Below are 26,595 nucleotides of genomic sequence, written 5' to 3' on the forward strand. Positions count from 1 at the left end.
GGCATGCATCAGGCTGGGCAATTGAACAAACAGGCCAGGCGTATACCACGCAGAAGGCTGGGAAGTTGGGCACATGAGCTGGCCACTCTCTGGATGCATAGCAGGCTGGGCAAGTGAGTGGGTTGGCTGCTCCTCAGGCACATGGCAAGCCAGCCTGCTTGCCTCCCCAAGCATGCCGTGGGCACTTGGGTGCCAGATATCTGGTTTTTCAGCTTTGTTTCCTCTGGACAATCTGGCAAAAAACCTGGCATCCCTACTTTGAATCTCGTAATTGCATTAAAATTCAGCCTAATGTTTCTTACAAATATTTCAGTCAATCATATATCATACAGACATTATACTTCAAAGTGTCTATGTTAACTGAGGACAACATCAGATATTTCTGATTTTTAATTGTAGCAAATTATATAATCAAATCAGAATTATTTGAGTCTCAATATTTATATGTATTCTTATGTATTATTGGTAGTTCTTAATATTGAATCTATAGGCAAATTCTTAAACATATTCTTATCTTATCTTACCTGCTGCAAGCTTAGCTGCTACTGGCTTCACTGCCACTGGTGTCTTGGAAACTGAACAACAATGACAAAAAAAATTCATTGACAATAAATGAAGTTTTACAGTGTAAATAGTAATTTCTTTATAATGTAGATATAATTCCACTGAAGCATGTCTTCATTCTTCTGAGAGAAGCCAGGAAAAAAAAATCTTCTGAATACATCTGAAATGTTGATTTTATATTTCCAGAGGAAAAAATAGTATAAAATGAAAGATCATTTTGTAAATCAATGGTTTATAGGCTATGAATGAAGAAATGTATTCACATGGAGGCCTGCAGAGACTGGTGGCTGTGTTATTGATGGAATAAAAACGTCACATTTGACATAATAGTTTACTTGAGTTCAGGTAAGAACATGATGATTTTCCTGAGCATACACAGACAGCTAAGTAACAGAACAGAGCTGATAAACAAAGTAATAGATATCATCTCCTACCTACTGCTACAGGCTTAGCTGCCACAGGTGTCTTGGCAACTAAAAAGAAAAATAATTTATCATGAAAGTATCATAGAAAAGTTTTACAGTATTCAACAATTATTTTATTGCGATATAAGCATGTTTTCATTATCTGAAAAAGAGCTCAGCATCCCCTTTCCCATATAGTCTTGCTGTGCTAGAGTTATCAAAGAAACTGGACTTCTAATTATGTTTTTTCTAGCTCAGTTGCCTTTCAATTCTATTAGGAAACACATTTGTTTCTTGAGCCAGAGAGACTCACTAAGACATGTTTGGGGACAATTATTAATGGGAAAGGACTGTGGCTTGATGGCAGTATGTAGTATGCATTGTACATAGAACATGAATTATCTCTAGCCAAAAGGCAGTAGGTATTGAGAAAGGCACCTCTGCCTGAAACCCTGGAGAGTAAATAATTCTCAGCAAGATGGGTGGGACCAGTGGCCTGACTCAGTAGAGGGCAACTTCATATATCTTTCAGCTAAAGAGCATGCTCCCGTATAACCCAGCAGATGGTGCTATGATGCAGTGAAAGACATATCACTAAAAATGTGGATTAAACATGCTGAAAATAAAGGAAGATGAAAGAATGTAATTGTTTTGCCTTGTGCTACTGTTTTCACAAAAGCTGCAGGAACTTTTGCTGGCTCTTAAAATGAGAACAAATTAAAGCAATGACTATAAAGAATTCTACAATGAAAAAAGAGCAATCTGAGAAAACTGCAAATGAATAATGTTGCCCTTGGCATCTCTCTCTTATGAAAGAAGAGTGTAGGAAGGGTATAAAAATCAAGTGCCCATTGGTATATTCCACTAAATCATAGACGTGGAAACACTAATGAACAATTTTTTTAATCAATTGATAATGATTCTTCACTAATGCTGGTTTTGCTTTTGTATCTTTCAGCAGCACATCTTACTAGCTTCCCCCCCACCCCACCCCTTTCATGGTTGCATGGCAGAAGCACTCTGGGGCAAATCCCTCTCTCCCGCCTTTACAGAAGGAATGCTCAGCTTTTTATTGAGTTCTAACGATCAGATTTACAGGATTTCAAACAAGAACTACCACTGTAGACTATTTTCCAATACTGTCATGTGGGTTAGAATGATGTTCCCAAAATGTTTGTTCACAAGATCACTAAATACAAATTTCTTAACTGTCTACAAGGATTCTAGCCTCTCACCAGATTTTGAAATATAAAATGACTGCATAAAAGCAAGGATATTGAAGATATTATGGAATAACTGGTCATATGAATATACTTTGACTAATCCCTTTTGCAGTATCACAGCCCTAATATAACACATCAGGAAAAGAATGGAGGCATTATCCAGGGGAAGAATGAAGAAGTAGAAGCTGTAGAAATCAACAAGACACCAGCAAATTTATATTAATATTCTGAGCTACTAGTACTGATACTAAAGAATGACAAATTGACAAACTGTGTGATTTAAAATGGGGGCTATTTTAGCATCAGTGAGAAATACATTACATAGTCCTTATTTTAAACCACATATTTTTCTTTCTTTTTCAGGTTTTGTGTTGATTCCAGCAAAAGATTTCCCCGTGCTCCAGAGCCCTTCTGGAAGCAGTTACTTGCTAAAAAGACTGCACTGGCAGCTTGCACTTCATTAACCTTACTGTATCCCAATTTGCATTTCTGCTGGTGAAAGACATTGTACATGTCTTTGTACCAAGTCCGGTGCCAGGGTTTCTGGCACCTGAGGTGAGATACCTACTTGTGCTCCCCCCAACCAATTTTAAAAAACAAAAGCACAAAATGTGGAACTTTTTACATTTTTAATTTAATTTTTATTAATTTTAATTTTAATTTTTAAAATAAGTGTGAGAACAACAATAATCTTTGTTTTTCTTATTGTGAGCCAAAAATCTATTTTGTGAGCAGAAACAGCGACTTGCATTGAAGTTTTAAGCACACCTCCTTTTGTGTGTGTGTGTAAAAAAGTTTCCCTCTCTCTTTCTTCCCACCTCTCTCTTAACCCAGAGACTCTTGGCAGTAGAAGGAGGGCTTCTCTTACAGGGCCTGCTTGGAGGCGAGAGATGCTTGGAAGGGGGAGACTGAGCTGAAACCTTTCTTTCCCTCCGACCCTCTCCAAGCCTTAAAATATTGATCACCTTTGTCAGAGATCCCTTTTGGGAACTACCCTCCATGCTCATCCTTCTCCCCCCCCCCCTTGGGTTTGAAGTGAATGGCAGCTGACAGCTAAGCATGTGGTGTGTAAATATTGAAATAAACTATTGGGGAGAGGTGGAAGGTGGAGTGATATATGTAAACTTGGGAATGAGAGAAGGAAGGTGATAAAGAGGGGGGCGCAGTGTGGGGCGCTGCTCTGCTGGAGTGAAGGGGGAGCAACATTGAGATTGGAGATTAGCGGATTCGGTTTCGTTTTCTCCGCCATGTCGGACGCTCCTCTTCGCTGGCTCGAGAGGAAGCGGCCGAGCACCCTGTCCGGGCGGCTGATCTGCGAAGATTAGCCCCCAAAACTCCCAGTGAGGGAGGCTGGGTCCGGGACGCTGCGGGAAGAGCCCCCTGGAATCAATGCGGGGGGTTAATTGCCCGTTTGTCCCTACGGAGGCCGGCGGACGTGCGCGGCGCCTCGAGTGCTGCCGGGCCATGAGAAACGGCAAAGAGCAGAATTAGGCGAGAGCCTACAAGTAAGCGAATTCCTTCTGTTATTACAAGCGTACGTGAAGGAGAGGTGAGATCTGAAGCCAAGAGGGCTCACTCTTCCCCTTTGCTGAGTCTCAAAATTTGGTTGCCCCCCCCCCAAAATGGCAACAAAGAAACAAAGTCCTGCCCTTGGCAAGTCAGTTTCGGCTGCCTTAAAGGGAGAATCGTTGGAGGAAATTGTACGGAGGGCGGTTGGTGAAGCTATAAAACCCTTTGTTGACAAGCTGAATGAAACAGATCAAAGGGTCGGCTTAATTGAGAGCGAAGTGAAAACCATCAAGGAAGCAGCGGGGGGGGCAGAGAAGTCTGCTCGGGAAAGTGCGTCACTCGTGAAGGCTACGAATAAAGAGCTTAAACTGGTGGAGAATCAGTTGATCGGGCTACAAGTGGAACGAACACAGACAATTTTGCGCCTCCAGAATGTGAAAGAGGAGGAAAACGAGGACTTACGGGGTCTTGTCTCGGAACTATTGGCGACACCCGCGAGGGCAACTAAAGAAGAAGTTAAAAGCGCCATTTTGGAAGCCCGTCGGGCTACTTCAAAGTATGCAATGAAGCGTCAGTTGCCGCGCGAGATCATCATCGATTTTTCATCTAAGAGGATCCGGGACACTATCCTATACAATTCATACAATGCGGATTTGGACTTCTTGGGCAACAAAATTAAGATATTGAAAGACGTCCCATTTCTAGTCCGGAAAAGACGTTTTAAGTATAAAAAGTTCGCAGCTCTTCTGAGAGAACGTGGAATAAAGTACAAATGGTTATTTCCGGAAGGAATCTGGTTCACCCATAAAGATCAAGCCTTTAAGATATTATCAGAAGATCAACTAAGGGATTTTGAGGACAGGAACCCAGAATTCCAGTGCACCAAGCAAGACGAAAAGGAGAAGTCTGAGGGGGAGGGGGAGGAAACGAGCAATGCGGCTGCAGTTGCGCAGAGAGAACTCCGTCCGGGACCCAGGAGGGGAAGAAAAATTTAACTTGAAATTAAATTGTAATTTGCATTTAGTAAGGTCAACCACTCCATCAATATAATATAAAGCTTTAACTTTTGAATAATGGCAGTATGAAGGGAAAACAGAAATGTAGTGTTTAGTGTTTAGTGTTTGTAGGGTACCTTCCCCTTTTTTCCACCCCTCCCTCCCTCTCTTTTTTCTCTCCTCTTTCCTATCCCTTGTGTTATTGTAGTCTTTTGTAGTTACTGTTTTGTAGGGTATGTATGTATGTAGTAGTTGTATGTTAGATATTGAAAATAAAAAATTATATAAAAAAAAAAAGAGATTGGAGATTAGCAAGGGGGAGGGAGAACAAAAGGGAGAAGTAATAGAATTTAGAATTTAGAATTTAGAAGTAATAGAACAAAAGGGGGAGGAAAGTAATAGAATTTAAAACAACAACTTTAAACCCAACAACAGTGATTTGCTCTTACCTGTCACATAGGGACTGAAAGGGAATTGTGTGTGTGTCACCTCACTTCCCTCAAAAGCCTGAGGAAAGGTGAGGAGTAGAATTGATGCCAGCTATGGAGGGGGGAAAGGGCTATACTAAAAGGAATGACAGGATTGCCCATTGGAAATAATGGGAGAGGCTTGAAGGCTCATTGGAGAAAATGGGAGCCAGGAATGCCAACTTACTTGCATGGGCTCCATTGAAATGCATTACAACACAAAAAAAGAGCAAGAGTCCAGTACTGAAGAAGTGAGCTGTGGCTCATGAAAGCTCATACCCTACCACAAATTTTGTTAGTCTTATAGGTGCTGCTGAACTCTTACTTTTTTCTACTGCTACAGACAAACACGGCTACCCATCTTGATCTATCAACACAGGCCATGGGAGAAGAATCAGTGGTCTGGGACTGGAATGGCAGTGGGTGTGGAATGACAGGGGGTGTCATTCCAGTCCCAGAGCCCTGACCCTATTCCCAGGAGCAGTTGTTCCACTCTTTGACCTGTCATTCCAGTCGCTGAGCACAGGTTCTATTCCTAGGGACCATCATTGCACTCTGGGAGCTGTCATTCCACTCCCAGAGTATTCCATCTGGTCCCAGAGACTTTTATGAAAAATCCATTCCACATTTTCTTTGCAACTTTTCTTTGTGTTGTGATGCATTTCAATGGAGCCCAGGCAAGTAAATTGCCATCCCTGACTCCCATTATCTCCAATGGGCCTTCAAACCTCTCCTATTATTTCCAATGGGCAATCCTCCTGTCATTCCTTTTAGTACATGGTGGGGGTGGGTGGGGGGCAAGCAAGAAAGAAAGGAGGGAACAAGGGGGATAACAGGTCAGATGGGAGCTCACTGCTCCCCAGCCAGCTAGAGTCTCTCTTGCTGGCGGAAACTTCACCGAAGGTTTAAATTGAGAGAGAGAGAGAGAGAGAGAGAGAGAGAGAGGGAGGAGGAGGAGGAGGAGGAGGAGGAGGAAAAAAAGGCAGAGAGAGAAATGTTCCTGCTGATGGGGCTGAACTCGAAGCTCCTCAGGCACTGGCTGAGCAGGAAGACAGGGCTGCCCTTCTGCACTCCAGAAGAAATGCCTTACGCCAAGGAGAGGAGAATTCCTGCACGAGCACACAGGAGCGCACACACTTCAGGGAATACCAATAGATCATTGGGGGGACAGCACGGCGCCTCCTTCAGAGTTCAGCACCCGAGGCGGGGGCCTGCTCCACCTCAATGGAAGTGCCTGCCCTGCTTTGTACATGTTTTAGACATTGTACTCTGCAACTAGATACATTGCAGTGCAAGTGGAACTATGCTCTTAATGAAATCTCAATGCAATTTTCATTTATTTCTCAGGTGAACCTGCGGGATGGGGAGAGGAAACTTTAAAAAAAACTATGTCAACCCCCGCCCCCCACCCCCCTGGATTTACACTTTACCCTTCGAGGGAAACCAATAGTTTTCTCCAACAGGACAAAAAGCAGCTGGGGATAGGGATCCCAGGACTCTGGTGGGGGGTGAGGGATCTCTCACTTCCACCCTCTGCTCCCTCCCACCACTTACCTGGCCAGTGGAGACCTCTTGAGCATGTTTCCAGGGCAGAGCAACTATGTCATTTCCTAGGAGTGACATCATTTAGCTGCCTTGAGAGCACTTCCGTGCTTCACAGTGAGCCAATTTGAGATCCAAATAAAGCCACTGCAAAGCACACTCAGGCCCCCATGCCTGCACAATGACGTTACTTCTCAGAAGTGATGTCATTGCTCAGGTACAGGGGCCTGCACTTTGCACTCATGCAAGGAGGACATCCAGGACAGCATGAAGGTGAGTGCCAGGTCCCCCTTCCTCCCGCTGGGAGGGTAAGGGGATCTGGCAACCCTCGGGCCATCTGTGGACTGGAATACTTTACTTTGTCTTTGTGCCCCATAATAGTTCATTGTTCTAACTATCATTTGGTCTCTTTATTTCAAACCAGGATTCTAAACCACCATGTAATGTGGTTAGGACATAACTATGATTTACCACAAACATGAAATTAATACATAATTAAGAGGTATGGGTGTGAAAGAACAAAGAGGAAGCACTACTCAAGTACAAAGCTCTTTACGAGCTTTGTACTTGAGTTTATGTAATGGTACAACTAAACTATGCTGTCTTTCCAAGGGCAACATTACCAATATGCCCTTAAATATTGCATAGAATAAAGACATATTCAGGCATCTTTGGTGGACCAGCTTTGGTTTCCCTTGCCATCTGAGATTAGATCTGTGGCAGCTCAAGAAAGGGCCTTCTCAGTTGTGACAACAAACTTTGGAACTCCCTCTCCAGGCAGATTCATCTTCACCCCTTGATTGCTTTCTTGTTTTGTCTGACATACCCCTCACAACTGTTATTAACTTTCCTTGGTGTTGTGTTTGCGCACTCTCGGAGGGACAGGCTGCCTCTTCTGGGCTTCCCTCCACAGCAGTGGCCTCTGGAGGCACACCAGTGTATGAAGTGAGTTGTCTGGAACACGGTTAGCCTTTTATATAGTAGAATAATGTTGTAGATGTGTTTTAATTGAATTATTTGTACACTATTTTAAATGTTGTAAATTTAAATTGATTAAAGTGTTTTTAATTTTTTTAAAGTTTTAATATTTGCTGCCTTGGGGACCTTATTTGGGTGGAAAGGCAGCATTCAAGGCCTTTAAGCAAGCAAACAAACACCAACACCCCGGCACTAACTGAGGTACGTGGTAAGACACTGAGAGTCTCTCTACACAAGACATCGGGGATGCTCAAGTGACTTTCTTTCTATGCAGTCTTATATTCAAGTGTACTCTGTCTTCCTAGCAGTGCATGTGTATCCACAATGGGAGAACAAGTGTAAGATCTTTCACTTGATCCTACTTATGTAAGATGTCTTGAGTAGAGAGAGATTGATAAGACGCAGCATTCTTAAAGGCCTATCGGAATGGCTACTTGTTTCCTATGAAAGCCTGACTGAAGTGGAGATTGTAGAACAGCAAAGCTTGGGGGCTTATATCCTATATAGTTGACATATATATTTGCCTTTATTTATTCAAGGGGTTGGCATCCTTTGAGCCTGATATATAGCAATCTGACATATAAACTTTCCAGTTCCCCTACCAAGCTCATGGCCACCAAGAAGAACACAGCTGACATTTTGCTCCCTGTGAAATCTCTGCTTTTTCATGACACATGATTTAAAAAAAAAACCTGGGAAAAGTAAGAAATAACTGTCAGTCACAAAGAGGAATGTGGAACTGAAAACACAGTGTGAATTGATGTAGAATGGAAGAGGCAGCTGAAGTCTAAACATGTCATTTTAGAATTATAAATGGTGACGCCTCTTTCTTATTTGCATCTTTTTCGATTTTAATTTGGGTGATCAGAACAAGCTGTTGTAAAATTGGACTAAATTGTAAAAAGATAACAAAGGAACGATCCCTTTTTTAGTTCTTTGATCAGAACTTCTTTCTTAAGTGTAAGGGTTTTTTATAAAAAAGAATTACAAAATAGCAAATGTTATATTTATAAGCCATTCAATCATTTATAAATCATGTTGACTGCATTCAGCAACCCAGCACAATCCCTAGCAGAGATACAACCAACTCTATTTATCTAATTGTCATGGAACATAAAAAATACTTGTTCTTTCAGGCAGCAAGTAAATAACAGTCATGCAGCCCCAAGGGTTCGTGTGAACCACGACTCTACCTGCAATCTTCTGTCAGTGCAAGAGTATAGCTCTTGAATATGTGATATAGTGACAGCAGCTGTGAGTATATGCAGAGTGCAGAGTTTCCTTGCACACACGGGATTAGCAGATCAGAGAGTTTGGTTTCCAGGCAGCCTGAGCCCTGAAAAATCTCTCTGACTGTCCCTCCTATCCTTTGTTTAATTTGACTCAGTCACATTAATTGCAAATGTCTTATTCTGTTTTCTCGCTGTTCTGATCCTTCGTTCCCTTTTTGAAACATTCTTATTCATGCCTTTTTGTTGATGAAAAGCAATTTAAAAATCTAGAAAAAATTAAATGGGAAATGTATTTTTACTTGGTTATGCATACTTTACTCTCTGGGCTAAAAATATTTCTGGGTTAATCTGCTGCCTCTATTAGCATGTTTTCCAGGAATCACTTCAAAGCATGCTAATTATTACATTGGGATGAAATTAATCATAAAGCAGCTTTCGGCCATGGGGTCTGCTGGAGCATTCAAGGAACACTTTATAGTTGCCAGACACAGAAATGTTAAAAAGTGTCACTTGCAGTTGATATGAATCATTTATCACAATAATCTGCTATTACCAGAAGCAATAAAGCCTGAATGCACTGGCAACATTATAAATAATAGCAGCTGTGATTTACAATTAAAAACCCCAAGTTCCTTAAATATGTGTGTGTTCTGATATATTATAAATCTCTTAGAAAAATACTTTAATATTCGTAGATACCTTAATATCTTAACAATGGTATTCCCCATTGCTATGTATGGGTGTGAAAGTTGGACAGTGAAGAAAGCTGACAGGAAGAAAATTGATTCATTTGAAATGCGGTGCTGGAGGAGAGTTTTGTGGATACCATGGACAGCCAAAAAGACAAATAAGTGGGTATTAGATCAAATCAAGCCTGAATTCTCCCTAGAATCTAAAATGACAAGATGAAGGCTATCGTACTTTGGTCAAATCATGAGAAGACAAGATTCTTTAGAAAAGTAAATAATGCTAGGAAAAGTGGAAGGCAGTAATAAAAAAGAGGAAGACCTAAAACAAGATGTCTTGACAATAAAAGAAGCCACCTCTTCCAGTTTGCAGGTTCTGAGCAAGTCTGTTAATGACACGACATTCTGGAGGTCTTTCATTCATAGGATCGGAAGCGACTTGATGGCACATAACAAACACATTTTTAACAGTAGGAGCTCAGACAGTTATATTTTTCATAGGATTGCCATATTTCTGTAGGTGGTAGTTGATCTTTGGCCTCCAGCCACCACTGCCTGCTACCACTCAACTGGGCAGTGGGAGGAAAATGGCAGGCAAAATGGGAGTGCTTGGTGTCCCTGGCATGATGGAGCAACTTCTGGTGTGACCTGGAAGTGACATCATTGTCACAGTGGGTAGAGGACATGCATGTGTATGTGATCATGCATCCCATTCCCCTCCCCTTCCCACTGAGTATTCCAGGCCCGCCAGCACTAAGCAGATTCGGTCCTCCTTTGTTTATATCATTGAACTGGAACAGTAGTTGGGTTCCATATGTGTGGGAGGAATGTAGTTGCTCCCAACTCCCACCTCCATTTCTCCTGTTTGCTATCCAACCCAGTCTAGATAGAAGATTGTAGAGTATGCATGGAAGAAATGGCCAGATGCACAGTTTGAGTTCTTAAAAGAGAAACATTCTTATTCACTGTAACACAGCCTTACACTCTAGGGCACAAATACATATGGAAAATGTATATCACAGCACTAAAGACTACTGCAAAACTAAGAAAACAAATCACTTTAAACTTGTCTAAGAGACAGATGTTACCTTGGCATTCTCTCCCTGGGATGGACCCAGGGGTTGGCATGTGCAGGGTTGGAGAACACCCCCCTCATAGCATCCACTGAGGAATTCAGAACTTTAAATGCAAAAAGCATGGAATTTCCAACCCCTCTTCCCACATATGCAAAGAGAAAAAGACTTTCAGATTTGCCAACAAGGGACGCTGCTGTTCATTCAATCCTTCCACCTGCTATTTGTTGTGGTCTAGTGCTAATGGCAGCGTAGGGGAGGAGGTCAAGGCAACAAAACCAGGCACACACAATTGGTTGGAGAAAAAATTGGCCACAACTTTATTAATTAATAAACAGCAATAGGAGCATTAGCAATGTATGTGGGTCAGATCCCGAACATCAGCAGATTTTTTCCAGCTGCTGTGGCAGGCAGCCATTCTTATACCTGACTGCCAGACCTGAGGGGAGACCATGCTCCTCAGGTCTGGAGCCAGGGCCCGCACCCAAACCCCTGATTGGCTGGCAAGTGAATTTGAATCAATTGCCTGCAGGCTTGCCCTGAGGAAGCTGGGTGAGCCTGCAAACATGATGGCCGCCATGCCCCGTCCCCTCCGCCACTCGCCGACCGCAACCCAGGCCCACTGGTTAGTCAGGCGGGCCATAGCTTCTTCCTGTTTCTGGGCATGGAAATTAATCCTTTAGATTAGATAGTTAACATCATAATTTTTATAAGAATTAATAGTTTCCATGCCAACTCCCCAAATAAAGTAGTAGTTCTGCCATGACGTAGAGAAATCATGAGTCTTTATGTCTTGCTAGTGTATTAATAAGATGCTCTGAGATTACAAAGAAAGGTGATGTTTCTGCATTCACAGTATCTGCTATCACCCTGTCGGCTCATTGCTGCTGCTCAGCTATGTGGCAGCTTTTAAAGGATCAGGCTCTTGTTGCCTCCTTCTGAAAAAGCAGCAATCCTTTCTCATTCCTGAAACTGCTCCTAGACACAGCTGTGGGGTCTCCACTTTCCAACAAAGTCCTTTTTTCCCTAGTCCCTTACATATTAGAAAAAAGTTTCTCGGATGGTTGAGGAATTGCTTCTTCTTTCTCATTTATGAGCAACACTTCCATACGCTTATTGCTCACCAGAAGATCTGAAGAATTTAACTAAACTCACATATGCACTTAAGCAGCTATATAAATATAAGGAAAACTAGAGCCAAGACAGAGAATTTGATCACCATTCAATGAAGAAATCTACAGACTGTGCTGTTCAAGCAGTAAAGTGGAAGTCTGCCAGAATATTATATCAAACAAAGAAACAGTGTCCCCTGTTATAGTTCCTCACAGAAATGAATTGCATCCATTAAAATAATTGCAAGTCTGCTCCCTGCCTTAGCTAATCCTAGCTATGAGATCTAATTCTTCTCTTTTCTACAAAGCCCCACTATTCGACAATACATCCCCACTATTCCGTCTGCATATCCTCATCCAGGATCCTATTTGTTGGTCATGTTACAGTATGACTAAATATTAAGAACTGGCTTTTAAATATATGTGAACGCAGATGTTTTTTCTATCTAACCAAAGTGAAGGACAGAAATCATTAACAATTTACCTTCTTTCTTTCCAGCTGGAGGAGAAGGCGTTATTCTTTCTGGTTCTGAAAAAAGGAAATATTGTACAGGTAAACAATGCTGCTTTGTTTTAACCACCAAATATTTTGACAGACATGATTTAACTACATTCTGATCTGTGAGATTAGCATATCTGTATCTCAGAGAAAAAGAAAAGCACTGCCTCATTCTTTTAGCTCTTCGTGGCATAATCAGCTCCATTTTACCTTAGGTCTTGATCAACATTTCTTTGAAGTAAACTAGAAACAGTACAGTTGCTGCAAAGAATGACGTTAGGTTGTTTTTTAAAAAGCCCATTTTGTCTCTTTCATAGAACTAAATCCCTAGGTAGCATATAATAAATCTCTATGCACAGTGTTGCAATTAGAGATGGGCACACACTGGGGAAAAAAATGAACCATGTGGTTCGTGGTTTGTCAAATTTCACAAACCACGAACCACAAACTTTCATGAACCTGCCCCTAGTTCACGAACTGGTTCATTTGGTTTGTGAAAATGTCACATCCAGGTCAGAAAATTGTCACTTCTAGGCAAGCAGAAGGTCACTTGTAGGTCAGCAGAAGGTCTGCAGGAAGTCCATCCCCTGTTGCCTAGGAAACTGATTGATTGGCACCAGGCTGTCTGCAGTGACAAACCAAAAAATGGACCAAACAAACCAGCCTAAAGTTCGTGGCGGTTCATCAGAAATAGGATCTAACAAACTACTGGTTCATGAACCATGAACCAGCCTGGTTCGTCATGAATTTTGGTTCGTATTTTAGTTCGTGCCCATCTCTAGTTGCAATGACAAAACTGCCTTGTCCCAACCTGTTCCATGTTTCTTTAAAAGCTTAGTTCAGGCTTTGGATTTGATTGAAGCCTGTATAGTCATCAAAGGGAGAATTGAACTACGCAGGTGCAATGAGATAAGTTTCAAGGTCTTATTGCATCATTCTAGCAAAGGGAATACATGAGCAGCCCTTGACTGGCTAATTGAGATCAGGCCAGTTGCAATAATTTTGGATAATAAATGTGGAAAAGAGACCATCATGGTAAAAGCAGCTACCCAACAGGAAAAAACATGATAAACTAACTGAAGAGTTTTTTTCATAAATAGTCACTTAAGAAATATATTCCAAACATCATTTAGTAGTGTAACAATCTCTCAGGGGTCTCACAAACAATACGTACATTAGAACTTGGATACATACAACCAGCAAAGCATCTCGCAAGAAATATAATGGCATATGCAAAGTGCAAAGTGCAAGAACATTCATATGCCAATGGCAAAGAACAAAGCGCCAAATGCTAAACTCAATAATTTTACAAAGTGCTAATGCCTGAAATTGACAAACTCGTTGTCTAACATGTAACCAAGAAATGCAAGTAAATCGTAATTATTGGAGGTACAGATGAATAAATATAATAAAGTCCAATGTTCTGTACAATGATCCAAATCTGAAAATATGTTAACACTGAGGGGTAACTGCGATGGGAGGCCAGCAGAGTAAGCCCATTTCAAGTCTTATTCTCGGCAGTTACTTTAACACAAGGATCCTAAATCAATTCATAAAAATAATAATGAATGTACAGTAAAAATATTTATACCAAGAAAAGCTTATATGTACTTTCATACTTAAAAATACAAGTGCACACACTGCACATTTACTTCTCCGCTATCAGCAATTGTACTCCATTTTGAGCATGTGTAATGCTGCATTACAAGCCCCATTTTAAAGGTACAACATTCCAATCTCTTAAAGGACCAGTACCAAAGGACTAAAAACCCTCACAAGTAAGATGAGAAATCCATATTTATATTAAGCCCAGCCGGGCTAACAATATTCAATTAGAGCATCTACCAGGTTTCTTTCTGGTAGAGTTCTCTCCATATACAATTTTCCTCTTTCTATTTTCTAACAAATAAAACTGTGCAGCACAAATCTCGTTCTCCGTGTTTTTGTTCAAGGTAGTGTTCAACGAAGGGAGCATCAATAACCTGGTGGTGAATCCTTGATAGTTGTTCTTGGATTCGCACTTTTATGGCTCTGGTGGTATTGCCAATATAAAATTTATTACAGGGACAGCAAATCAAATAGACTACATTTGTAGTATTACAATTAGTAAAGTTAGACATTGGCAAGCCCAGTGAGTCTAATTGGGTCCTAGGCATTATCAAATTGCAAACAGTGCAATTTGCACATCTATGATGACCCCTTGGTAAGTCCTGAATGGAAGTCAATTTCTGTAAATCTGATCATATCAAACAGTCCCGAACGTTCCTCGCTCTACGCAAGGCTATACGTAGAGGGTTTTGGCAGCCTGGTATATCCTGGATTAAGGGCGAATATCTAAGTATTATCTTCCTGATGGGATTCACGAGGGGTGAATAAATTAATGCAAATTTTGGGCTACCTTCTGTCTACTCCCCAGGATATCTCGTCTAGTTCTTATTTCAGCTCGTGTTTTGCAAGCCCTGATCATTGTCTCAGGATAGCCTCTATTTGTGAAATCCTTCTCCAATCTCCTACTAGAAACACTATAGTCCTGCATTTTGGTGCAGTTCTGTCTTAGTCTAAGAAACTGACTATATGGTAAGATTTGTCGTAAATGTGATGGATAAAAGGACCAAAAATGTAGGTATGCATTACGGTCTTTCTCCTTACGGTAGGGTCTGAAACCCACCGTGCCTTCATCAGTCCAGAAAATGGTCACATCCAAATAGTTAACAGCCATCTCATTGATGGTCCAAGTAAATTGTATATTCATTTTAACTGTATTCATCCAATGACACAGTTCCAGGGCTATACTTTTATCCTGGACTATAAGAAGCAAATCATCAAGAAAGTGATAGAATATTAGGACCTTAGAGTACAATGGGTTGGCCTCTAAATTACAAAAAAAAAAAAATGTTCAAGAAGACCCATAAATAAATTTGCGACACTCGGTGCTGCAGAGCTGCCCATGGCAACTCCACATATTTGCAAGAAAAACCTCTCCTGAAATCTAAAATAGTTTTTTTCAAGTACTATTTCCAATAAGGACAAAAGAAATTCAGTTGGTGTCTGCAAAGAGGATCTTTGATTTAAGAAATGCTCCACTGTTGTTAAAGCATCCTCATGTGGAATGTGGGTGTAGAGAGACATTACATCCATTGTAATGAATGCTGCTTCAGCTGGCAGCACAAAGCCTTCTAAGGTATTAATGAGAGATCTAGTGTCACATATATATGATCATAAGTATTTAACAAACGGCTGTAAGTAAAAATCCAGGTATTTTGCCAATGGTTCCAAGACAGAGTTGGAACCAGATATAATGGGGCAACCGGGGGGGGGGGGGGCGGGGAGCCAGGCTTGTGGATCTTTGGCAGTGTATAAAACACTGGAGTTCTAGGGAAAGGGTTCTGAAGTGCTCTGTAAGTTTTGTCATTGATATAACCCTTTACTAACGCCTCTTGTAGGACCACTTTAATAATGGAAATTTTGGATAAAGCAAGATTTTTGCTTGCCCCTCTCCCCAATCCCCTTTTGTACTTCTGTTAATAAACTGTTTCAATTATATCCTTGTGTGTTCTTTGGGAGTTAGAAAGATTCAGTCTTAATGAAATACTTTGGCCTATTTGGCTACACTGCCTAAAAAACTGTTTTGAAACTCAGTCTATAGGTGCAGGGGTGACTTCTTGGTTAAAACCTGCTAGGGCCCCCCTGTGCCCTTTCAAATGCGGAAACATCTGCTGGGATGTGGGTTTTGTCATTTTGGTACTTCCCTGAGAACTAGACAAGGGGATTGTGATCCTGCTAGTTCTGCTGGATCCTCAGCAGCCTTCAATACCATCAAACATAGTATGTTGCTCAATTGCATCTCAGCACTGGGGCTATGGGGGCCCTGTGTTATAGTGGTTCAAGTCCTATCTGGGAGGTCGATCTAAAATAGTGGTGCTGGGGAATTCCTGCTCTGCCTCTTGGCCTGTGGGGTTCTGCTTGGTTCAATCTTATTCCTCAAGGCTATTTAATATCTATATGAAGCCACTGGGGGAGGTCATCAGGAGTTCTGGGCTGCAGTGTCACCAGAAAGGGAAAGATGCACAGCTTTGCCTTTCTTTTCCACCTAATTCTAAGGATGCTGTTGATGTTTTGAACCTGTGTGTGGAGTCAGTAATGGGCTGGATGTGGATGAACAAGCTGAAACTGAATCCTGATAAGAGATTCTCTGGGGTAGTAGAAGGACAGACCAAGAGCTTGAGATGTCTCCTGCCTTAGACAGGGTTATGTGGTGGTGGAGAGCACCTGTCAGGTCTTGCCAAGTATTTTCCCCAAGCACTGCATCACTCAGGTGTGTGGGTTAAAGTTACTTTATTAAAGAAGAATACCAGTATCAAGATGGTCATACAGGATCATTGGCTGAAGAGATGCAAGGTAGCAAAGCAAGGTTAATTATAGGGCAAACTCCCCACCCCTCATAGGAAATAAAGTTCATTAGGATTTTGGCGCACTGAGTCAAGGAGCCAGGAGAGAGGGGAGGAGGGAAAGGATGAGCTCTGCTCAGTCTCTTAGTTGGTGCGGTCTCAGCTGGAACTTCAAGGCCACATTCACAGGCTGGCCAGGAAATGGTAAGCAAAACACCTGTAAGATAAGCAGCTAGCAACCAGTCAGCAAAACAGATTTCCTCTGCATGTTCTCAGAGGTACACTACACACTACAGCAAGAAATTTATAATACATGGCAGATATGCTGGAGGCATATCTGACAGCACCCTCAAGTCAGAGTTGACTTATGGCAACCCCTGGTGGGGTTTTCATGGCAAGAGACTAACAAATGTGGTTTGCCATTGCCTGCCTCTGCAACTCTGGCCTTCATTGGAGGTTTCCCATCCAATTACTAACCAAGGCCGACCCTACTTAGCTTCTGAGATCTGATGAGATCAGGCTCACCTGGGCTATCCAGGTCAGGGCTAGATAGGGTTATACTTCCCTTGAAAAGCCAAGTGTGATTGCTTGACAAGCCAAGTGTGACTGCTTGACAAAGCAGTCACCTTAGAAAACTAGGTGACTGCAGTGGTTTGGAGTGTTTTTGCACAGGTTTGGTTTGTGTGCCAGTTGTACCCATTCATGGCTCAGTCAGATCTAGCCACAGAGATCCATGCCTCAAGTTACAGAACTTTTGGAAGCTGCAGCTAGTGAAGAGCGCTGCAGCTGGACTGCTGGTTGGGGGCAGCTATCAGGAGCATGTGTGACCATGATATTACAGTATACACTGGCCACCAATCTATTCTTCAGCACAATTCTAGGTGTTGCTTTTGGCATTTAAAGCCCTATGTGGTATGGTACCTGGGTATCAGAAGCACCATCTTCTTCCATATGTTCCTGCCCAGGAATTAAGATCATAGGGAAAGGCTGTCCTCCTGACTGCCCCATCAGCTAAGGCAGCTCACTCGAGAAACTTTCTTTTCAGTAGCAGTCCCATGGCATCATCTCCAGGGAGGTGTGCCTGGCCCCTTCACTACTGATCTTTAGGAGGCAGGTGGTGATCATTTTATTTAGGACTGCTTTAAATTAACTTTGCTTTTATGTTTCTTGGTGGTCTTAAACTGTGTTTTAAACTTTGTTTTATTCATATTATGACTATTATTTTATTTATATTGTAAGCTGCCTTCAGTTCCTGCAAGGTAGAAGGGTGGCTAATAAATATTTTAAATAAATAAATAAGGCATGCGGGGAGCTGACAAAGATTAGTCCTTCATGGAATTTTTAAATCACTTTAAATTGAGGCAGTATCTCCATGGCAGGTCTAGTTTGACCCTTAGAGTGATTACAGACTGACTTTTGCTATTGTCATTCACCAGCTATTATCATGCAGCTTCTGCAGTCACTCCACTCTCCAAGATATAAGGACAGATGGACTCACATCTAGCTGTATCTGAAGAAGTGAGCTGTGACTCACGAAAGCTCATACCCTACCACAGATGTTTTTAGTAATCTTATAGATGCTACTGGATTCTTGCTCTTCTCTACTGCTACAGATAGACTAACACATCAACCCATCTTGATCTTTTGCTATCTAAGCAGTTATAGAAAGACAGAAATTCAGATAGCTAATATGGGCCTCAAATTGCTATGGTAATTGTGCTAGCTGAAAATGAACACTAAAAAGTTCTGCACAACTGTCAAATGTTTTTATAAGCACAAAATGCTTCTGTTCCTTTTCTACTTCTGCAACATTGCTTATGGTCCAAGGATGAAACAAAGTACATATCCTTGTGGCTAGCAAGCTGCACTAGAGAAAAAGTAAAGTAAACAAGAATCCTTGCTTATATTGGGTCAAAGTGAGTCCTGTGTTACTTAGTGGGTCTTATGCACAGGAAAGTATCCTTAGGACTCTACTGGTAAGGCCTTTGGAAAGAGACATCTGTAAAAGCATATGTTTAGCTCTATGAAAGTAAATCATGTTATCTGTTAATTCTTTTCCTTTCTTCCTTTCCCTTTCTTCTTTCCCTCTTCCCTCTACCTCTAGGAACTTCAAGCCATACATCCATGCACCAGAATTATCCAATAGATCACAAAATATATGAATAATACTAAACAGAGTTGCCAGCCTCCAGGTGGAGCCTGGAGTTTGGCTTGTTTCAGGTTTGGAAAGTGAGATAGGGCCCTTTCTCCACACAAATCGCAGTTCTGATCCAAATCATGCATGTATATGCATACATCTGTAAGAAAGAGCCAACACAAATTCTCTTTAGAAATGAAACTAGGGACTAGAATTTGAATACATGTAGGATTTAAATCTCACGTTCAGCTGTACACATATTGAATATAACATGAGAATTACTCAACATATATATATATATAAAGACAAATCAAGTTTACTTGGATTGTACATGTGTTCACTGTAACTTATGAACAGTGTTTCATCTGATGCAGGGTGGGGATCCCAGACCCAATCTGGTACTCCATAATCAGTGAATTAGACACAATCTCCTCTCTAATAGAGAGCATATATATGATTATCCCCCAGAATGCCAGGAGCACTTTTTCAAATGTGGAGAAGAGTGACTGCATATACATAAACACAGTTCTGTATAATCTCAAAATGATGTGAGGATCACAGAGTCTGTAACAAATATAACTGGAAAATCTGACACACTAAAAAGAAAATAAATTCTGCAAGATGTTTCATATGGGGGGAGGGGAAGACGGACGGACAGACGGACGGACGGACGGACGGACGGACGGACGGACGGACGGACGGACGGACGGACGAAAGAAAGAAAGAAAGAAAGAAAGAAAGAAAGAAAGAAAGAAAGAAAGAAAGAAAGAAAGAAGGTTTTGTCTTTTGCTTCAAATTTGTTGTGGAATCTTAGTCTGTTAGTAACTTACTGTAAATGAGTTACTGATGATCTGTCCAAAGTCTACAGACCAACTGGTACCTCCTCTTACATGGGTCTATAAATCCAGCATAACCTCACTGACTTCAGTGCTTCCAAGAAACTAGATAAGCAGAAGGCTTGTAGATACAGTATGTTAGCCATATGTGTGAAATCATTTCCTGCATATTTGACATGTTAATGGGGGCTTTTAAACCAATACATCATGCATGGATGATACTTAATGTTCCATTTGCTGCCCCTAGCAAACTGTTCAAACATATTAAAATAAAAGAAGCAGCAGGTGGCATGTGTTGTCTGAAAAACAGCTTATCATCAAGTAAGTTAATCCATGAGAGGCGCTACTTATTATAGCCTGGTCTCAAACAGCAGATGTAGCAGACTTTTGGTACTTGTGTTGTATTTCTATCAGGATTGTAAAACAAAAGGCGACAGCTGAAAAATACCAAAAATCAAGAATTATCTGAAATGAAATAATATCCATGATATCTCCAAAGTACAAGAATAGCTGATCAGTGATCAAAGCTGGGTACAAGTACTTCTGAGAGACACTCAGATTTGATAGTTGTTCTGTTCCTAAATGCTGCTCATGAGCTACTTCTTTTCCATACCTACCAGAGTCCACTTCCAGTATGAGATACTCTTCTTGAACTTATACTTTCTCACAAATTTTCTTAAGACAAAGCTTTTTTTCTGACTATATACATAGGGAAATAATATACATTTTTAAAGAGTGGATTCTGACAAATATTTTGGCATGGAACTTCATTTATACCCTGACTTTCTCCCTACTGGAATCCAAATTTGTGTACATTGTTCTTCTATCCTCCACTTTATCTTAACAATAGGTGTGTGTGACTGGCTGAAGGTAATCTAGCAAGTTTCCATGGGACAGTGGAGATTCGAACATTGGTCTCCCAAATCAACATTCTAACCAATGCATCACGCTGACTCTGAATGCTATTTCTCCACAGGTATAACCTCCAGTGGATATGGGAATTCACAATTATAGTTCCTATATAAGCAGATGGGAAGTACTGATATACTTTTCAAGCATTCCCTAGTGAAATGGGCACCTTTAATCCAGCAAAATCCCATCTTACAAATTTGAATCATAGTGTTATTTACCAATAAGTAAGTTGAAAAGAAGGGGTCCAGGGGGAGGCAGGGGTGATGCATTTATCATGGGTTAGTTTGCTAATCCATTTCATGAATGTAAGATCCAAATATCTAATTACAGACATGATCTCTGCATTCACTTTGTGCATATGTACACATTGTATCTTGTAGATTATAAATCATATAGTTATATACCTAATGCAAAGTTCAAAGCTAATATACATCAAATCACAAGCTATGTTTATTCAAATTCAGGGAATGAGGGGACGATGACTTAAAAAAAACTAGAACATAATATGTAATGTTTTACAGTACATTAAATGAAACTAACAGTGCAATCCTAAACGAGGTTACACCAGTCTAAGCCCATTGATTTCAAAGAGCTTAGACTGGAATAACCCTGTTTAGGATTGTACTGCAAATGTCTTTGAAATCTAGATAATGATAATAGCATGCAGGGCTTTCCTAACCAACATGCCATCTTAAGCAGTCCCGAAAGCATGTAACTCTGCTTAGGATGATGTAACAAATTTCTCTGGTTCATTGCTGGTCTTCTAGCTAAAATTAGCTATTTCTACTCCTACTGAAAGCATGGAGAATTTAACTCAATTGTGCCCAGTTTCTTACAATGACTTTGACAGGTTTAGTAATGACTAAAGGACCATCATGTTCAAAATACAAAAAAGATTTCATTAAGTGGAAACAATGATCATATATTTTTCATTTAAAATAGTGAAAGAGTTGCAGCACTTTAAAAAGGTGACCCATTTATTGGGGCAAAAAGCTTTTTGTGAGTCCAAGTCCATTTAGTCATTCTTTACATAATCATTTATAAACATGGTCCTTTCCACTGTTTAGCTGACAGCATAGACTGGTTAGCCATATCAACACAGTGCCAGAGTTGGATGATAGCCTTACAGTGCAACCCTAAGAGTTCTTATCACTGAAGTTAATGGGCTTAAAAGAGGATAACTTTTCTTAGGATTGCACAGTCTTATAGTATACTTCAAACAGATCTTAATAAGACAAAGACACTGCTAATAAATCCCATTTTTACCTTTTCAGAAACAATCAGAAACAATCCATAGAAGCAGTGGGCTGAAAGAACTGAGTAAACACATTTCAGTGACTACCCATAAGAATTCTGAAACCTCCATCATATAAAGTAACAGCAAAAAAAGTGAATGGAACATTAGTTCAATTGTATCCTTTATGAAAGAAACCATCTGAACAGTACCACTGATCTTTGTTTTGATTTTGTAGTGATTAATGCTGCTTGAAAATTGAGCATTATTTCCAAGGAGTGCCAATGGTTACAATGATACTAAAATAGGATGGACTGATTATAAACTCCTATACTACTTTGTCTACATGGTAAATGTTACAGATCTGCTTGTCTTCTATCTAGCGATGGGCAAAAACTGCACATCTCAATGCAATAATCTGGGTCTTAAAAAAAAGTTTTGTGGACTTTGCTCATAAAAACTTAGGATTTTGGAATCCTTAACTTTTCAAAGTTCTTCTCCATCCCTACTACTCTGATGTCAAGCAATTGCTTAACAAAGGTAAGTGCCCAGAGAGCTGTTTTATTACCACTTAAACCAAACAACCTTTCCCCAAAACACTTGCTCTGGAAATGTGTCCTTAAAGTCAAAAGGCTACATGAACAGAGGGTTTGCTCTTACATCTATAGCATTTTGAAAATAAATTTGCATTGGAAACAAAAATTAGGGGAAATGATCTCTCCGCTATTCTTTTGATCAGAGAACAAATACCTGCTGATTTTTTAAAAAAATTTGCAATGGACTTGATTGCTTTCTGGTACAGCATGCAGTAGAGTTATTAAGAATTCTGTTAAAATTGTAGCATAGCCTTTACTGTGCCTATTAACTAGCACAGGAGAAGAATATGCAATAATTACGGGTTTCAGTATATTATATCCCAGGCTCTCATTAAACCTAAATACATACGTTGATCATCAAAAAAAGCATTTTAAGAGATGTTCCTTCTATGGCACTAGTTTAGCTCTTCCAATGCTGGTTATCACATTTTTCCTGATTGTGTGTGTCTGTGAACAAACACAGGGCAGTTCAATAATCATTGAGAATGGCTGATTATTCATTACAGTCTAATTAAAACACAAAAGGGGGTTAAGGGTTTATAAGTTCAAAGAAGCTGCTCATTTCCACTTTGGAGTACGCTATGTCATTTTCATGTGAGAAATTGCCAAGATGTATGTTTGACCTGCACTTTAGAACCTTCACACAATCAGTGCTTTCATTCCCCACTCCCCCCCCCCCAAAAGTCTGAATAATACAACATCCATCAGCTTTTTTTAGCATGTGGCATCATACAGTATTATAATTACCATCTTTGTAGTGTTCAACCACAAGTATTCACTGTCATTCCTTTCAAGAACATCTGCATATATTGTTAACCTAATATTACACAGAGAACTTTAAGTCATACATAAAATAAAGCAGGCTGGCTCTGCTTCAAGAAATGCTGGGAACTTCAATACCTGGACAAAAAATTAAGTAATCATATCATTAACAAAGGACCAAACTCATTTTCAGCTAACAACTTGCATTGCTCCTAAGCATCTCTAAAACTTGAGCAGCCATCAGTATCTACAATACTTGAGAAACTTAAGGTGGGGCATGTCACCAGAAGATTCAAAATGACTATTGGTGCTGATATTCGGTGATATCTTAAGTAGAGTTTGTAATGTTTTATGTGTAATTGAGTATTTTATTTCTTCTGGTTAATGTGGGTTTTAACAAATTTGTTTTTGTGAGTTTAAATTAGGGTTGCCAGGTCTCTACACCCTCCCAGTGGGAGGGGGAGGGACCTAGTACTTAAATCATGCCAGCAGTGTGGTGTTTCTTTGCCTACGGACTCTGGCACTGGCACTATGACGTCTCTCCTGGAAGTGACGTCATCGCGCCAGCTGCATGAACGCTCCCATACTCTGTGCACGGCCAATTCTGCTTGTTTGAGCACCAAATCAGCCCCAAACAAAGCGCGGGAGCACTCTCACAGTGGGTGTGATGATGTTACCTCCAGGAGTGATGTCATTGTTTTTGTGTGGAGCGTGTGGGTAGCTTGCCACCTCCCACTGACCACCGATGGGTCAGCAGGAAAGGAGGTAACCCCCCTGGGAGTTTGCCTACCACCAGTGGTCATCTGGAATCCCTAGTTTAAATGCAGGCCTCTGAGGAAAGAAAGAGGGGGAGCTGAATAGGTGAATGGGGTCTGCTCTGATTGGATGGTAGCTGTACCCTAGGGGCAGAGTGCACTTCAGTTTTTAATCAGTGTGCTGAAAGAAAGTATTCATTCTGGCAGTTCTGTATATATTGTGTGGATGAGAGGAGTGTTTAGTCTGTTAGTTAAGATCTGTGTGGAAATTAAGTCTTTGTGACTGGGTCTGTGAATATATAACTGTTTTTGAAATTACCAAGCTTAAGAACTATCCTGAAACCAATATGCATATCAGTATTCTACAACCATCACACTTATGTACTTATAAATAAATATTACTTTTGGTTAAGCAAAAAAGGATCCCCTTTTTACCTCACAACCACCCCTATATGCTGACTGTTCTGTCATACTACCATCTATAAGAAGACTTCCTATAATACCAGTTAAACAGATCTAAGGTAAAAGCCTTCAGTGGCAGTGAAAACCTTTTGGGAAGAAGTAATATATAGGTTACACAGCAGTAGTATTCAGACCCCAAAAGGAAGGCGTTCTCAGGGTCAAAACCTGGGTAAAGTAGAAAACACCTGATACTGTGTGAGTGGAAATAAAAGGAGTGTTGATTGTGACCAGAGGAAAAATTCTAAGGTAATGTAAGGAGGAGCTGAATTACAGATCCAAAAGCAAGGTTAAAAACAAAGATAATTGCAATATTGATTGCTGTTTGATTAGTATCAGATAGGACTTGACTGCTTGCATTGGTTGTTTTAAATTTTATTGTGTTTTCTTAGTGTTGGCTATGTTAAAGCTGGATGGGAAACTTACATTTTTGAAAGAGAGGGCAAAAATACTTTAACTAAATATACAGCTAGCTTGTTTCTGTCTAACATGCTATTTTTCTACATGCAGGGTTTCTTTTTTCATACAGAATACTCAACTATGCACATATAGAAACTTAAGGTTTGAAGTGGTTAATTCCAGAAAAATATTCTGTCAACCTTTTAGCCTTGAACAAGAAAGATCAAAGATCTTCCGCGGAGAGAGCAGAATCACAATCAAAGATTAATAATTAAAGGGCACCGTACCAATTATTTTACAATTGTTCATTCAATAACTCACAAAGTGCAAAGTGCTATCTCATCAATAAATATAACAATAAATAGAATATAAATAATCATACAATATCAATGTTCTATAGGCAATACAATATTTCAACATACATTCAGAGTTCACATCCAGTACAATTTGTTACTGAATAACTATATATATAAAACAATACTGTAAACAGTGGGTAATGGTTTTCAGAGAAAACTATGCCTCACTTTTACTGTGCTCATGAACGTGTGACTAGAAATGCTTGCAATATTAACAGGTGGCTCCAGGTAACCAGGTAAGTCTATACAGGTAAGTGCCTCTGTATCTCAGGGCCAAGCTACAATGAATGACACTTGAATGGCAAGTGAACAGACTCACATGTATTCCTCCCTGTTCACTTGCACTCCACTTGTAGCTTGGCAATGTTCATCTCTGGTCTCTTTTATGCCAGATGAAATACAATCATTCCATGGGTGATCCAGAGGAGTCAATGGATGTGTCTCAAAGGAGCCTCCTGGAAGCAGGAGGCTCCTGCTTCCCTTGGAATTGGCACAATTCACTTTAATTATTACTCTTTGACTGTGATTCTGCTCTCTCCATGGAAGATCTTTGATCTTTCTTGTTCTGACTACTCCACTGCACCCTTTGGTTTGGTGAGAATATTTTAGCCTTGCCCAAGGCTGCCTTACAGTCCACATTTACATGTATAATGATGCCAGACCCCTTCCTTTTTGGTAACACATGACTTTGGGTTTGGCATCCAGTGGGGTGGTAGATCTGCCCTTTAAGGAGCCACCTGCTAGCTACCTGATGGGTAACAGCTTGCCTCTAAACAACCAGATGCCTGAAAATTGGTGGACTTGTGGCTCTGCTCTCAGGGGGGAAAGGGGGAAAGCAAGAGAGAGATTACTTCAAGGCTACCATTAGTCCTCCTGTAGGGCTTTTGAATACAGGGAGGCCTCTGGGCATACCTTTTAAAAACAGCCCTTTAAACATTTTAAAAAGCCTGAAGAAGGAGGCCAAGGAAGACGTACCAGCTTTGGCTCCCAGCAGAGAAAGCAATAGAGCTTGCAGAGAGGTGGTGGAATTGAGTGGTACTCAACCCTGAGCCCAGTAGGCTGCTTCATCCTAGGTGGACCCCTACGCATGATGGCTATCGACTGGGGCCTATTAAAATCAATTTTTGTGGGTTGGATTATAATTGGCAACTTTCAGATATTTTTGTCAGTATAAAAATTGTGCTCTTTCAGGAACTATGATTCAATCATTAAATCTTTGTAGCTCATATACAGACTTCTAGCTGTGTAATAATTAATAAGTTACTGAGTCAAATTTGTAAACAATCAATGATTTGGGGCACCAGATTCATTAAAAGAAACTGAATGAAATACAGCACACTCGTATAGCACATAGTTGTTGATTTCAGCTGACACTTTCTGTGAAGAAGTATTATGTCCCACAAAATACAGACTGCATAGTTTATATCTGAAGAGAGAAAGAAGCAAATGCTGGGGGATACCAGGAAATGGCAAATGA

The 26,595-nt window shown here is 40.5% G+C and overlaps 1 protein-coding gene across 8 annotated transcripts in view; it reads right to left on the bottom strand.

Moving 5' to 3' along the window:
* Positions 1-26,595, bottom strand: part of TRDN (triadin) — a 334,586-nt gene that overhangs the window by 77,680 nt on the left and 230,311 nt on the right. For 7 of the 8 annotated variants that reach the window (XR_008597030.1, XM_054979502.1, XM_054979172.1 and 4 more), the window contains 3 exons: positions 12,270-12,314; positions 999-1,037; positions 525-575 (listed from right to left, as the gene is read on the bottom strand). Coding sequence is in view for 7 of the 8 variants with exons in the window: in XM_054979502.1 (XP_054835477.1) it covers positions 525-575; positions 999-1,037; positions 12,270-12,314 (135 nt within the window). In the remaining variant the exon portion in view is untranslated. The remainder of the gene's footprint in view (positions 1-524; positions 576-998; positions 1,038-12,269; positions 12,315-26,595) is intronic. The other variant, XM_054979253.1, reaches the window with a different exon arrangement.

Source organism: Eublepharis macularius, chromosome 1, assembly GCF_028583425.1.
Source record: "Eublepharis macularius isolate TG4126 chromosome 1, MPM_Emac_v1.0, whole genome shotgun sequence".
In the NCBI taxonomy this organism is placed as follows: domain Eukaryota; kingdom Metazoa; phylum Chordata; class Lepidosauria; order Squamata; family Eublepharidae; genus Eublepharis; species Eublepharis macularius.